This window comes from Myxocyprinus asiaticus, chromosome 25 (genome assembly GCF_019703515.2).
Source record: "Myxocyprinus asiaticus isolate MX2 ecotype Aquarium Trade chromosome 25, UBuf_Myxa_2, whole genome shotgun sequence".
NCBI lineage: Eukaryota > Metazoa > Chordata > Actinopteri > Cypriniformes > Catostomidae > Myxocyprinus > Myxocyprinus asiaticus.
The window spans coordinates 36,299,354-36,315,596 of record NC_059368.1 but is presented as its reverse complement, the minus strand read 5'-3'; the positions used below and the strand labels follow the sequence as shown (position 1 = coordinate 36,315,596).

General features: G+C 37.9%; 1 protein-coding gene across 1 annotated transcript in view; it reads left to right on the top strand.

Annotated features, from left to right (window-relative positions):
• The first annotated feature begins 732 nt into the window (after positions 1-732).
• lpgat1 (lysophosphatidylglycerol acyltransferase 1) overlaps positions 733-16,243 on the top strand; it is a 61,029-nt gene continuing 45,518 nt past the window's right edge. Inside the window, exons 1-2 of the mRNA XM_051655293.1 lie at positions 733-1,213; positions 5,416-5,668. Of these exons, the coding sequence (XP_051511253.1) occupies positions 5,431-5,668 (238 nt within the window). The 5' untranslated portion in view covers positions 733-1,213; positions 5,416-5,430. The remainder of the gene's footprint in view (positions 1,214-5,415; positions 5,669-16,243) is intronic.

Sequence of the window (16,243 nt, the reverse complement as noted above, 5' to 3'; positions counted from 1 at the left end):
AAAGACTGCATTAGAATCAGAATTAGCTTTATTGCCAAGTATGCTTACACATACAAGGAATTTGTCTTGGTGACAGGAGCTTCCAGTGCACAACAATACAAAAACAATACAAAAACAGCAGCAAGACATAGATAATAATAAAAAATAAAACATAATTATACACATACGTACATACACACACACGATTATAACAGAAACATATCTAGCTGATGACATTGCTTTGTTCCTAGAACAGACTCTTCGCAAACCCCTACAGCTCTGCAAACTCTTCAATCGCTCTCCAAAGCCTCGGGTGTAAATCTGAACATCAATAAATTTAAACTACTTCCAATTTATTTGTTAAATTATCTGTTTTCTCTTTAAACTACTTCCAATTTATTTGTTAAATTATCTGTTTTCTCAGTTGATGATATTGCTGCCAAATAGCAAGAAAGACCCAATTTACAATCTTTTAATATTTAAAATTTAAATAATCGTTTTTGGAGGGCCCACTGGGGGTCATAGTTTACCAACTTTTTCCATTTAGCGGAATAGTACAACACAACTGATTGTTTTTTTATTTTATTTTTTTATTTTTTCATTTTATTTTTAGATTTGGATTAGGAATTAGTTTAGTTTTAGCTTCCTTTAATCTACAATGATTATACAGTGCGCTTTAAGAAACTGCCCAATTTAGTACACTTACAGAAATCTGGATGTTTAAAAAAAAAAAAAAAAAAAAAAAAAAATTATCTACTCGCTCGTACAGTTTAATCCCTGGGGTACAATACCGGTACCAGTGCGGTGCGCGTGCACTCACTCTGCGCGTGCCCGCGGCCTGTAGGAAATCCAGAATAACGGAGCAAAGATCATTATCCTGTAGGAGGAGAGGCCTTGCGAATATATGCCCGACACGCCTCATCCGGAGCAGAAACATGAGTTTATGAGTCAAATCTTAGGCGTGTGCTCTGCTGGATTCGGGGATTTTAGTGCCGATCCAGAGGTTCGGCCGCCCGTGTGACTCCAGCGGTAACGACAGCAGCAGCAGCAGCAGCATGCGTGTGTGTGTGTAACTGAAGCGCATGCATCCGATCAGGGCACGGACTGTCGGAACCGAAACAAGCCGTGGAGCAAACGATCTCACGCTCACGGGTTCACCGATCATCATCCGCTACATGTGACCGAACCGCCCGAACCCATCTGCAGCTTCTCCAACGGGCTGCGCGTTAGCACGGTGAGAAAACACGCGCACATACAAAGATTAGATTATTCGTAATGAGATATTTGTGCTGTGTTGATGTCGTCTGAACCGTTTTTATTAGATCTGGATTCCTGTTCTGATCCGGTTCGGGTGGGTAACGGATCCGTGAAGGACTTGTGTCCAAATCTCATTAAACACCCGAATCTGTCCGACCACTTTAACCACAGGACAGATAATAGAAGATTAAATAAATGTGTACGCGCACACATAATGAAGCAATCACTCAAATAAAGACATCAATGAACTAAATAAACGATCAGATGAGCTAACCTGACCGTTAAACTGAATTGATGACCCGAGCTCACGTTAGCTTAGCATGCTAACAGACAGCAGCGCGCGCACAGAAACGAGTTCCGCTTTTGTCTGAATCAATACGATATTACTTACCACTTGAATTTATTAATTCACGTTTATACTTGAATGCTACAACAAGATCAATTGTTTGATGGAGAATGGCGACGGTTAAAACTGATTGTAGCATGTTAGCCATGTTCCCGCTTTATTCAACAACTCATTTCAAACATTCACCTTTATTTAGAGGATTTGTTTACTATAGCTTGTGAATAAATGCCATTAAAACTAAAATCACTGCATTTTAGCGTGATAAACAAAATCATGACCTGCTATTGTGTTATCAAACTGTAACTTATCTCTGTCATTTTATAGGCAATATTGTCCATGTTGTGAATAGTGGTTACTATGATAATGTTTTTTATAATTATGAAAATACAATTTCTTTTTTATGATGCAGCATTAATAATAAATCCAGTACAAATACAGAATTAATTCTGGCTACCTGCCCTGATAGCACACGTACATTATTTGATGTGTGTTTACATCTGGGAGATGTATTTTTTTGGTTGTTTGTTCATCTTTAATACATCTATAAGACATTTCTCACGGATGTATTTGAGACGTTTGTGATTTAGATTGTAAATCTGATCTTTTTAAGATGTTTAGCAGATGTTAAATGAATATTCCGGGTTCAATGCAAGTTCAGCTCAATCCACAGCATTTGTGGCATAATGTTGATTACCACAGAAATTTATTTCGACTCGTCCCTCCTTTTCTTTAAATTTAAAAAGCAAAAATCAAGGTTTTTTGAGACACTTACAATGGAAGTGAATTGGGACAGTTTTTGGAGGGTTTAAAGGTAGAAAGGTAGAAAATTGAAGCTTATAATTTTATAAAAGTACTAACATTAATACTTCTGTTAAAACTCATGTATTATTTGAGCTGTAAATTGTGTAAATTGTAATTCTTACAGTCGTTTTGGGGTTTGTTGACATTACATCGTCATGGCAACAAAGTTGAAAAATTGGCTATAACTTTACACAGAAAAGGTTAGTAAGTGATTTTATCACACTAAAATTATGTTTACACACATATTGTCATGTGGCTAAACTTTTGAAATAGTATTTTAACATTTACAGACTGGTCCCCATTCACTTCCATTGTAAGTGCCTGTCTGTAACCTTGATTTTTGCTTTTTTTAAAAAAATTTTTTATAGGAGGGACAAGTCAAAATAATTTTTTTTGTAATCCCACGGATCTCGACCTGGACGAAAGCATGGGAATTTTTTGTGCAAATCCTCTGTAAATTTGCACTTTCGTTTGGGCATTGTTTCCACTCAGCTGACATTTGCTGGTGCTGTCAAGCAACTGTTTGATGCCGAACACAACAGCGCTTTTCGCGTTCGCGGAGAGATTGACAGGCAGGAATTTGGCCAATAGTTGCTGCAAGCCTCTTATAATCGACCAATTGGTGTGCGAGAAGGCGGGATTTACAAAGACGGGTTAAAGCAATGCAAATATGCGTGCACACACGATGAAGTATTAGACCAGATGCACATCATAATGCAACTAAAGCCGAATCCCGGACATTTTCGCAAATTTAGAAATCCCGGCCAGACGCTTTTTTAAGGTCAGAAAAAGAGGATATGTCTGGGGGAAAAAGGACACCCATGATGGGTGTGTTTTACATCTGGAAAATGTTTTTTTTTTAGGTTGTTTGCTCATCTGCAATACATTTATAAGACGTTGCTCATGGATGTCAATAAGTATGTCTCGGATGTCATTCAGCAGATGTCTTTGAGACGCTTGTGATTTAGAATGTTTGTAATCTGATCTTTTTAAGATGTTTATCAGATGTTAATTCAATTGTGATGTTTTCCAGATGAAAAGATCTAAAACAGACATCACTTAGCCCTTTTCCACCGAAATTGCGAGGGTTCTCATGCCGAGCCTGTGCTCTGCTGGTTCACGGCTGGGGCAATCTGGAGCCTATCGTAAACTGGCCATGCTTTTCCACTGACTTGAGAGCCGAACGGTGACGTAACGGGTTACTGTTTACGTGGTAGTTTCACGTGACTACCTCAAACATAAGCAAACATGGTGTGTCACAGTGTGTTTGTATACAGGTTTTATTCTTGTTTCTGAAGACATATAAACATATGGATTAATGCAATCCATCGTTATTACATTGCTCAACAAGATTGTCAGAAACGACATCTATGCTAAAGACAGCAGGTAATGTATTGTATGAAATGTGGCTTAACTTGCTAAATTCTGTAAACTGCTACAGTGGAATCATTATTAACATGGGTTTAGCAGATGGTTGTATTTGGATTTTTGCCATAGTATATAATATTATTGATTGAGAATCCCACCGTTTTACTTAACAGATAGCTGCAATCTTCCAAACTTAGTGAGTAGCTGGTCAAAAATCCCCTTACAGAACAAAACAATGCAAAAAATAAGATGACAACAGAACCTTTCTGCAGTGGAAATGCACGGAACAGTTCGAGAATCCGCACCAGAAACATGTTGGTGAAAAAGGGCTATCAGAGATTACGTGTGATGTGGGTTCTCCTCATCATGGTCATCAGAATAGACGCTTAGAGTATCCGAATGGACTAGGGATGCACCGATCCGATACCTGGATCGGTATCCGCTCCGATACTGACGTTTTAAATGGATTGGTATCGGTCTGATGAGCACGATCCAAAACCGATACAATGTGTTAGTCGTGTTCGTTACTGTCAAGCTCCAAAATTGACATAAAAGAACGATCAAAGCACCATTAAAGTAGTCCGATGAAAATGAGATTTCGGATATCAGAATCGGAATTGAAAAAGTGGCATCGGTGCATCCCTAGAATGGACTACTGGATCTGTGTGATTGTAGAACAGTATACGGACGCAAGCTTTCAATTAGGGGAGTAAATCGGACGTTTCATCACGATACGATCTTATATCGATTCTCTTGGCCTGCGATCCAATATTTGCAGATACTTCAGAGTCCTGATATTATGTGCCTATTTTACACACAATTAAAACATTTTGGCCCTCAAATGCAACCAAAATAAAATCTGAATATTTTATTGAACTCTCTGAAAAGTGCAGATTTAGTATCCACATTGGGACATCCACAACAAAATAAGGTACTTAAGATGTTGAAAAAAATTATACAGATAATAATATAAAAAATAACGTCACACTCAAGTGATCGTCAATCATTTGATTACAGCTTATTTTTCAGTTGAATCCAATTCAAAGTACTTACATACCCATGACTTGTTTCCAACTATCCGTGCTATCTGCGGTTTTCTTGGCTACAACTTCCACAGTTGTAATGAAAAATTCTGTTACAGTTAACTGTGATAAATGTTAGTGAGGGTGTTGATGTGTAGATGTGTAAAGTCTTATAACTGATGCTATATAACTCGGTTGATGCACGCACACTGATAGTAGAGCGCTATTTGGCTTCACAGACCCTGCACACATCCTTGTCCTGCATGAAAAGCTTATGTAGCGCTCAAAATGAAATTGGTGTAATACGGTGGCTTCATCGCCTCACAGAAATGCGTACGGACGTGGCTGACATGAGAGTATTAAAATAAAGGTGCATCTTAAAAAATTATCGATATTTACGCATTGTATCGATAACATTGGATCGTTGGTTATTGGATCAATGCATCAATCCAGATCGATGGATCGTTACACCCCTACTTTCAATACAGTCCTGTACATTGATTTCAAAGTCTAGTTATTGTCTGCCAGAAACTCCTTTAGTCAACTCAATTTTTCCGTTCAGTGTCTTCATTGTCTTAAATGAATGTCAGCTGCACAGATCGCTAAAGTATTGGGATTTATCTGCTTTACTCTCTTCTGCAGGCAGGACAGTACAGAATGGCTCCACATCTGGACGTGGCCCGCAAACTGGCTTGGATTTTACTGAAGTCGCTGCTCCGTTTCACCTTCATGTTTGTCAATAACTGTGTCGCCATCCCGTCCTACTGCCTCTACCTGATCGTCCTGCAGCCTTTAAGAGTTCTGGATCCCCACACGTTCTGGTTTATTGAAGGGGTGATGTTCAGGTGGTTACTGGCGATGGTGGCATCTTGGGGCTGGTGTGCGGGCTACACAGGTAAGATCAAAGTTCATCATCTCTTTCCTTACTTTTTTAGGCACCAGTATCTTCAACATAGTGCTCATCTCAAAGGAATTGTTCATCCAAAAAATTTAAATGGTGGTGTTTTAGACAGATTGGGTGTTGGTCCGTTGAGGTTGATCCGAATCCATGTGTTTTTCATGTTTGTTACTGTCAAGCTCCAAAAATAACAAAAAAGAACCATAAAAGCACCATTAAAGTAGTCCATAGGACTCGTTTGTTTTATTCAAAGCCACTTAAAGACATGCAATAGCTTTGTGAATCGCAGAAGGCTGTATTTAATTAGTAAATATACAGTACGTATAACATGCATGCACAGCACATTAATAATTGGCGCGGCTCTGTTGACACGCTTATGGGGCTTTTCCACTGCATGGCACGGTACGGCTCGACTCGACTCTGCTCACTTTTTGGGGGTTTTCCACTGTGGATAGTACCTGGTACCTGGTACTTTTTTTTAGAACCACCTCGGTCGAGGTTCCAAGTGAGCTGAGCCGATACTAAATGTATTGTCAAAACCCTGCAGATCACGGATTGGTCAGAGAGAATCGTCACTACCAGCGTCACTAGATTTGCGACACGGGACATCAAGCCGCTAGTTTTAAAGTTAGCAATAGCAGTATCATTTGTTCAAGCGACTTTCGAATTGTAAAAAGAAATGGCTGTGCGCAAAACCACACTGTGGTCAATAAATGAGGTACAGACGTTCCTGTCGTTAATAGCCGAGGAGAGGATCCAACGAGAGCTGGATGGGGCAACGAAACTATGACGATCAGCTTATAATCCCATCCACATTGAGGCTGCACTAAACTGCAGAGGAAAAGCAAGCTCAGAAAAGTAAAGCGAGCAGAGTCGAGTTGTCGAACCGTAACATGCAATGGAAAAGCGCATAGCACACGCAAGCTGGTGATGCTCTTAGTGCGGCACACAAACTAAATCTCAGACGTAGAAGCTCAGTTGTTCGATTTGCTAATAACATGCATTGAGAATGGCACCGGAGAAGCACTTTACCAGATTTTGAATAAGAAACGAATTAAAGTACTGTGAACTAGCCCACATACATGTGTTCCAAGAAAGAATGAAAGTCTTACTTGTTTGAGATACCATGAGGGTGAGTAAATGATGACTGTCCCTTGACTTTGTTTAAACGTCAGTGTGTCCCTAAATCACATTTCACTGCCTCAAAGTGCAAAACATCCTTTCTTTGTGGTTCTGTTGGGTCTCAATTGAGTCATCCATGGCTGTGAACTTTTTCAGCCAGTGTCTATGTATATCATTATGTGGTGCCAAAATTTCACTCCTGAGTGCACATCTATTGACTCTGTTAATCTTTATTGACACTTACTGTAGTGTTTCCTGTGTTTGTATTGATCTCTTAACTTTTGTTTTGGAGACGTTACTACGTTTGAAGGTGTTACTGTGCCTTTTAGGCTTTTATATTGTGTATTTACACAGTATTATACCAGGAGAATCTCGTGGGAGATTTTTGTTTACCTCACATCTCTCTTGATGAATCAGCATCATCATTCATCAGAGACTGTAAGTGGCCCGTATTGCTCCTTCATGTGTAGTGTGTTTTTAATGGCCTGAGGTTTTTATTTATCAGAATATTTTGGGTAAAACCAGTTTGAATGCTGTCTAGTGTTGATGATCAGCCTGTTCGCTCTGAAAGTTAATGGGTAATTTGTTTGTTGCATGCTGCTACTAAAAGTAACAAGTTTGTTGATTTGAACACAGAAAGCTCCAGTCTTGACTGAATTGTATGGAATATGATGAGGCACAAGGGCTGGAATCCTAAAATAGGTGATCATAGAGACAGATTAGACCATTTGTCATCTTTTTACAGCATCTCAGATAAGGGTAGCTGACCTGACATGTCAAGCAGTGAGAACAATTTCCTGCAGCATGACGTGCTATGCCTTATCTAAAACGATTGCATACAACATTTGTCTAATTCTTAAATGATTGTCATAAATGCTGTTTTTTTTTTTTTTACCTTGTATTAAGTGAAAGACTATATGGAATATGTACGAAATATATCAAGAAAGAAAAATTGGTTTATATTTTATTTTATATATATATATATCTCAGAATGAGCTTTATTGCCAAGTATGCTTACACATACAAGGAATTTGTCTTGGTGACAGGAGCTTCCAGTACACAACAATACAAAAACAGCAACAAGACTATTAAAAATAATTAAAATTGAATAAAAATAGATAAATAGATAAGTGTATATATAGAATACACAAATATATATATATATATATATGAATATACATACACACATACACATATGTAGTGCAAATCTAAATACAAATCGATTATGTACAGTGCAAGGGAATATAATGGCAGAAGAGGTAGGATGTGCTGGATAATATAAAAAGACTAAGCTGTGTATTGCACATTAATTATTGCTCAAAGAGACAGTTTTAACTGTTCATGAGATGGATAGCCTGAGGGGAAAAAACTGTTCCTGTGCCTAACGGTTCTGGTGCTCAGAGCTCCTACACTCACTCGCATTCAAACCTATTCAAAAAGGTTTGTTGACCGTTCCAAACCAGCTGGATGAGGCATCTATGTATGAATATCTATGCTCCTCTTTTGTAAACAACAGTGTGCTCCGTTTCCCCCCCCCCCCTCCGTATTTCACGCGTCAGTTCTTGCGTGAACTTGTCAACCCGCTTGACCTCGACCCTCGTGAATTTTTTTTGTTAAATGTTTTTTTAAATATTGATCTATTTCTTACAGCTAGCGTTTTGCTTCAGAAGACATTAATTAATGCACTGTAGTCTTATGGTTTACTTTTAGGATGGCTAGAAGGGCTTTTTGGATCTTCACAAATTTGGCACCCATTCATTTGCATTTTATGGACCGACAGAGCTGAAACATTCTTCTAAATATGTTAATTTGTGTTCTGAAGAAGAAAGAAAACCTTACACATCTGGGATGGCATGAGAGTGAGTAAATTATGAGAACATTTTCATGTTTGGGTAAACTAATCCTTTAATAAATTAAAATAAATAAAAAACTTGTAGAATTCAAATGGGTCACATTTTGTGGTCTTCGCCGCAAGTGATCCTGCTCTGCTGTCTCTGGAGCACAATTATTGGGAAACCTGCTGCACACAGAGGTAGCACGCGTGTCAGAAGAGAAGCAAATGTAGTGCTTCTGAAATGCCGAATGCAAGATAAATGTTATCGAATTTAATGGAAATTGTCAATTCCTGAAAAACCCTGTCCATGTCTCTTCAATTCTCTCAGTCTCACGTGAAGCACTGCCCGCTAATAGAAAGGCACACACCGAACACCTGGATATTTACATAATGCGATGTGCATGATGTAGAAAAATATGTAACACTTTACAATAAGATTCTATTAGTTAACAACGTTAGTTAACATGAACTAACAATGAACAATACTTTTACAGCATTTGTTAATCTTGGTTAATGTTAATTAAAAGAGCACAGTGGCCTCCATAATTCTTAAATGGAAGAAGTTTGGAACAACCAGGACTCTTCCTAGTGCTGATCTCCCGGCCAAACTGAGCAATCGGGGGAGAAGGGCCTTGGTAAGAGAGGTGACCAAAAAAAACGATGGTCACTCTGGTTGAGCTCCAGAGATCATGTGTGGAGATGGGAGAAACTTGCAGAAGGACAGCCATCACTGCAACACTCCACCGATCTGGGCTTTAAGGCAGAGTGGCCAGTAGGGCTGCAACTAATGATTATTTTCATTATCTCTTAATCTAATGATTATTAGAACGATTATTCTACTATTTGGCGATTATTGCAACGCTTAATCATTAGCTCTTAACCGATTATTCAGCATGTGCCTCGACTTAAAAGGTTGTATTAAACATGCTTACTAACAATAAAGAGGACAAAATCATCTTTTAAAAATACCACTAAATGACATTCACTGAATTAAAGGGAAAAAATAATTTTTATTAAGTTTAATTTAGTAAAGAAATTCACTGCAAAAAATAAAAACAAGATACATTTACTTGAGAAGCAACATATAAGATATTTAGACTTGTTTTAAGTGAATGTATCTTAAATATAAGTGTATTTTGTGTATAAGTGTATTTTCACTTGGTTATACTTCGAGTGCAGTAAAGACAAAATACACTTATATTCAAGATCTATACTCTAAAAGCAAGTCTAAATATCTTATATGCTGCTTCTCAGGTGAATGCATCTTTTTTTTAAAGGATTTTTAGATATTTAAAAATATTTGTATTTTCAGTATTATATTCAACATTCTCAGATACAATTTTTTTTATTCTGCAGTATAGCTGCTAATGTTTTAAAGGAGTTTTAGATATTTATATTTGAAAACAAGCCAAAACAAAAATGTATTTTGTTGCAGTGTATAATGGGGCGAAGACTATCCTCTCTCACTTTTTTGTTCACTTCAATCCATCTTTCCACTCACAAAAAAAACCTCTCTCATTAATAAAGCTGCGTATTGCCAATTTTCTTCACGATAAGAAACACACAGTGACACACACATTGATTCAATAAGTCATGAGCCATCACGTTATAATCTAGCTGCATTAAGCGTGCATGCTTGAGGGAAGAGCATCCCCACGACAGAGTATGCATCAGCCGGGTGCAGTTTCAATCTCTCCCCCTTAGATCGGGACATTTTCAGAGTTTGTAGTTATTTACATGATCTGCTTCCGTATTATTTGAACTTTAATAAAGCTATAACGCATTAAATATAACTGCATTTAAGATGTAACGCCGGGGTGTTTCCTTTAAAGAGCTCCGGCTCTGCTTTTTCTGCAACGAGAGTGCTTCTGTGTTTACTTATTTTTTATTTTTGCATTATAATTCCCTCATACTTTGCTATCTACATCACCTGAAGCTGTTTAGAAAGTTTAGAGTGCATCTGGACTGTGAACTGTGTAACGCTTCCTCTCCTCAGTCAGACACAAACTGCAGTGCTGCTCTCGTGCATCATCATTAGAGTGTAATGTGATCTCATGTTACGTTAAATGAGATCAAATGACTATTCGACAACGAAAATTTTTGTCGACTAATCGTTTCAACCCTAGTGGCCAGACGGAAGCCTCTCCTCAGTGCAAGACACATGAAAGCCTGCTTGCAATTTGCAAAAAAGCACCTAAAGGACTCTCAGACTGTGAGAAACAAAATTCTCTGGTCTGATGAAATGAAGATTGAACTGTTTGTTCTCACTTCCAAGCATCATGTCTGGAGGAAACCGGGCACTACTCATCACCTGTGCAATACCATCCCAATGGTGAAGCATGGTGGCGGTAGATTCATGCTGTGGGGGTGTTTTTCAGCGGCAGGGGGGACTGGTCAGGGTTGAAGGAAAGCTGAATGCAGCAAAATACAGAGTTATCCTTATTGAAAACCTGGTCCAGAGTGCTCAGGACCTCAGACTGGGCCAACGGTTGACCTTTCAACAGAACAATGACCACAGCACACAGCCAAGACAACGCAAGAGTGGCTTAGGGACAACTCTGTGAATGTCCTTGAGTGGCCCAGCCAGAGCCCGGACTTGAACCCATTTGAACGTTGTTGGAGAGACCTGAAAATGGCTGTCCACCGACAGGCCCCATCCAACCTGACAGAGCTTGAGAGGATCTGCAGAGAACAATGGCAGAAAATCTCCAAATCCAGGTGTGCAAAGCTTGTCGCATCATACCCAAAAAGACTTGAGGCTGTAATCGCTGCCAAAGGTGCTTCAACTAAGTACTGAGTTAACGGTCTGAATACTGATGTCAATGTGAGATTTAAGTTTTTTCTTTTTAATAAATTTGCAAAGCTATCAAAAATCTGTTTTGTGCTTTATAATGGGGTATGTAATGTAGATTGTGATTTATTTATTTATTTATTTATTTTTAAGCATTTTAGCAAAAGGCTGCAACATAATAAAATGTGAGAAATTAAGGGGTCTGAATACTTCCTGAATGCACTGTAGTTAGTGCACTATGAACTAACATGAACTAACAATTGTATTTTTATTATCTAACATTAAGATTAATAAATGCTGTAAAGTATATTGTTAATAGATCTAATGCATTAGTTAATGTTAACGAATGGAACCTTATTGTAAAGTGTTACCAAAAAATCTCTATCGATTTACACATCGTCACGTCACCCAGCCCTAATGGCCAGCGATGATATTCAGCACATAAGCACTCTTGTGTGATTATTGCTTAATTTAATATAAAATATGTTGCTGAGCGAGTGTCTAAAGTATGCTTTTGAGTTGGCTCGTTATTTTCACATTTGGTGATTGTATAACATTGGACTTCTTAAAGGTGATGTAAGTAACTTTTTCAGTGTTAAAATACTTCTTTCTGTCCCAGCTTAATATGCAGAGATAACTAGTCTCAAGAAGTCATCAAGAGGTTCATTTTCTCGAAAACTGTAAACGCTTTGTCGTTGTGGCATTATAAAATTCCTGTGTTTGTTTACTGCGACCAAAAATCGCCCTCCATTCACTTCCATTGTAAGTGCCTCACTGTGACAGGTTTTTTTTTTTAAGAAAAAGAGGGGCAAGTCAAAATTAAGTTTTGTGGTAATATTATGCCACAAATGCTGTTGATTGAACTTAACTTGTACTAAACCCATAATATTCCTTTAATTATACAGGGGACCATCTAACTAGGTACATAATGATAATTTTACTAAGTATATTTTGTTTATCATCAATTTGTTCACATTTTGGCTTTTTAAAGATGAACATCCATGTATTCAATCAATAAATATGATAATAAATAGCATTTTATAATTTTTTTGTTACGTTTTTTGTTTAATTGCATAATTTGCACTATTTACGCATTAAAAACACTGACTTTTGACAGTTGCACTTCATTATAGAGAATCTGTAAAATCTTAACGAGAGTGATTCGAATGGCTTACCTCATCTGTGCTATGTGTGATTAGAATTAAATGTTTCTTTTTTGTTGTTTTTGATCAACAACTAAAGAGCAGAAAAGATATTAAAAGAGATATTATTCAATGACAAATGTGTTGCGTGGATCTCTTCTTTGGACATTGAACAACTTTTACTCTCAACACGCAGTGAAAGGATCTCGCTGCTGAATTCACCACCACTATACTACACAATGACCATTGAGAGAAATTTATACATTTACAAGTACATTGTAGTCGCATGGTGTGAAATTTGGTTTCAGATGATTTGCTCTCATTGTAGTGAGAGGGTAGCGCATAGAGTAAAAGACCTTGGGATTTGAGAATCGATATCGTTCAAATGCAGATCACGATGCATAGGAAAAGCAATATTGTTAACTACCCCAACAAATAACTTTACCTCAGTGAAATATTTGTAGTAAATAAGTAATCACCTTAAAGTCAGTAACTGTAATCTGAATTTAAATGTAATCTGTTGCACTACTTTTTATCTAAAAAGTAATTAAGTTATAGTAACTAATTACTTTATCAGATTACACCCAACACTGTTAGAGATTACAGATGATTGTGTTTGAGGACAAGAGCATGTCAAACCAAAACCTGTTTACTTTCACTTGTCTTCTCACGGGAACAGAGTTTTACAGACTGTCACAAAAGCTTACACTAAACTGCGAGTTAAACGCTCACTAATTTGGATGAACTGTGTTTGGAAAGAGTGTAGTATGTTAAACTATAATAGTGCTTTTATTCTGTTGAAGACCTGTTCATGTTTAGCAGAGCTGCAAGTCATGTGTACAGTGTCTGTTCATCTTTGAACCCTATAAGGAAAAACAGTGAAAATAAGTGTTGACCATAAAAGGGCTATAAATGATCATATTTGTCAGTCAAGGTCCAAATAGTTTGTTGTAATTTCTCACCTATTTAGAATTTAGCAAATGCTACCTCACCAGACTGACAGGTGCTAGAGGTTGACCTGACGATGTGGCTAGAGATAACTATGTGGAGCATAGGTCAAACTTGTGTGACGGCTTCCTTTAGGGAACATGAACTTGATAAATCCTAACATAAAGGCCTAGGGAATTATTATTATTTATTTTATCCCAGATAGAAAGATGATAGAAAGTGAAAGGATTTCACACCTGACTAAAGGACTAGTGTCCCCAGAAATTTTAATTCTATCATCATTTACTCAAAAAGAGATGTTGGGTAGAATGGCAACCTCAGTCACCATGTTGCTTTTGTTGCATATATGATTGCATTTTCATTCAAAAACGAAAGCTTTATATTCAACTGGAAATTCATGGGTCAAATTGTGGAAACCCAGTTCTGTGCTTGGTTTGACACTTCTTGATTTCGAATGACACTTGAAAATAGTAGCAGAGGTCAAATGAGCTAGATCAGAATACAGTGCTTAAAGCTAAAGTATGACTTTCTATGCCAGCAAACCGAATTGCTAAAATAAACGTTGTTTTCAAAACTATCCAATGAAAATCTTCAGTAGAAAAGAAGCCATTTCTCCTTTACACATTTTTGTAAAAAACAAATTAAAAAAATTTCTTCCCAGTTTGGAATGCCCAATTCCCAGTGCACCTGCAAAGTCCTCGTGGTGGCGTAGTGACTCGCCTCAATCTGGGTGGTGGAGGACGAATCTCAGTTGCCTCTGCGTCCGAGACCGTCATTTGTCTTGTTTGAGTGCGTTACTGCGGAGACAGTGCGTGTGGAGGCTTCACGCTATTCTCCGCGGCATCCACGTACAACTCACCATGCGCTCCACCGAGAGCGAACCACATTATAGCGACCACGAGGAGGTTATCACATGTGAATCTACCCTCCCTAGCAACCGGGCCAATTTGGTTGCTTAGGAGACCTGGCTGGAGTCATTCAGCTCACCCTGGATTCGAACTCACAACTCCATGGGTGGTAGTCAGCGTCAATACTCGCTGAGCTACCCAGGCCCCCAGTTAGGACATTGTTGAAAATAATTAACAAGTCAGTTATATTAAGCAGCCAAACCTACAAGAATAAAAAAATAAAAAAATGCGCTGAAACGTTGCACATATTTCACGACGTTCATTAGCCTAGTATACTGTTCTAAACAGGACGTGCACACAGAATAAAAGCCAGTTAAGCAGTCGGCACATAGAAAATAGCCTTCTTGATTAGCGATTTAAATATAATAATAAAAAAAGGCATACCTAGTCGAAAATAGTAATTTTATGGGATATTTACTCAAGAGCAGTCATTTTGATGAGCTAAATTGACGTCAACATGGTTAAAGACTATCTCACCTGAGGTGATTATCCCGCACTTGAAAAAGCCCGCTCCACGGGAAAATAACTGGCAAGCACGCACAGATTAAAAGATTTCAATGTGAAAAAATCCATAGCGACTTACAAGCCAATGTTTTAGAAATCCACTTCCCGCACCACCACCAAAGTCATTTCAATAGCTACTTTTCCCATCTTGCGATAGAATATTTTCCTGCGTGATGTGAGAGAGAGAGGGAAGAAGCATGAGTTGCCTGAAGTGAAATGAACCTTCGTAAACATCTGCTCCAGATATCAATTGTATTATTAATTATGTTTAAAATGTAACATTAACATGACTTTAATTTAAGTGTATCCTTTGAGAAAATATAAAGCTAAATTTAAATGTGGAAAAATGTTGAACAGTTTAATGACCGACTAGTGACTACCGACTAGTAATTCCAGTGTCGACTAGCAGCATCAGTACCATTTAGTTGACTTGTCGAATATTCTCTCACATCTCTACTCCTGATACGAATGTTAATACCAGTTCTGAAGAGGGCAAGAGTGACATTTCACAAAAGTTGTCATTGCTTAGACAAAAAGACGCACGCTTTAAGGAATACATTTGAACATATTTTAAAGAACAGACAAAAGGAAAGCAGCGATGCGAGTGTCTAATTTGCTGTTTCAGATGTTCAACGGCGCTCAGCTGCTCATGACCGCAGCGCGAGCAGTTGCAGGACGTGCATATGAAGAGTTTTCCTTTATTTATTTCAGTGGCCTGCAAACAGTTTTGTTTTTTATGTGAGCGCTGCAAATGATCTCAGGGCATCTCTGGAGAAGCTTTGACTTTAAATCACTTTAAATCCAGCAGTTTGCATTTTTACTGTACTTTGGTTGTGAATAGCCTGTACTGTGTATATGAATTGGACAAAGATGACTGAAAAAGTTGGAAGTGGCTGATAAAAATGGGTCAAAACATTTTCCATTCCCTGCCCTCGACCGAGGTGCGTAAAATGCCAATAAATCTGCATTGGCGGTATCATGGATATCACAAGCAAGGGTGAGTTATGCTAACTATATTAAGCAAAAGCAATTGCAGGCTAATATCTATTCACTTGATTTTAGCACAGCATATTTTGCACTGCCTATAATCTGTGACTGTTCCTGTATATTTATTAATATGGCCTAAAATGTGGGCTTAATGTGTTCTATTAAATTTACTAATTACAGTTTAATATAATGACTACTATACAGTTCAACTCTTTGTTTGAATAGAAGAACAATGTGTTGAAGAGTTGTGTTGCACTTGATCCTAAAGGCTTTACATTACCTGTTGCACACTTTAAAAACAGGATTTGATTTTGAGAGAGAATATTTTCAGCTATA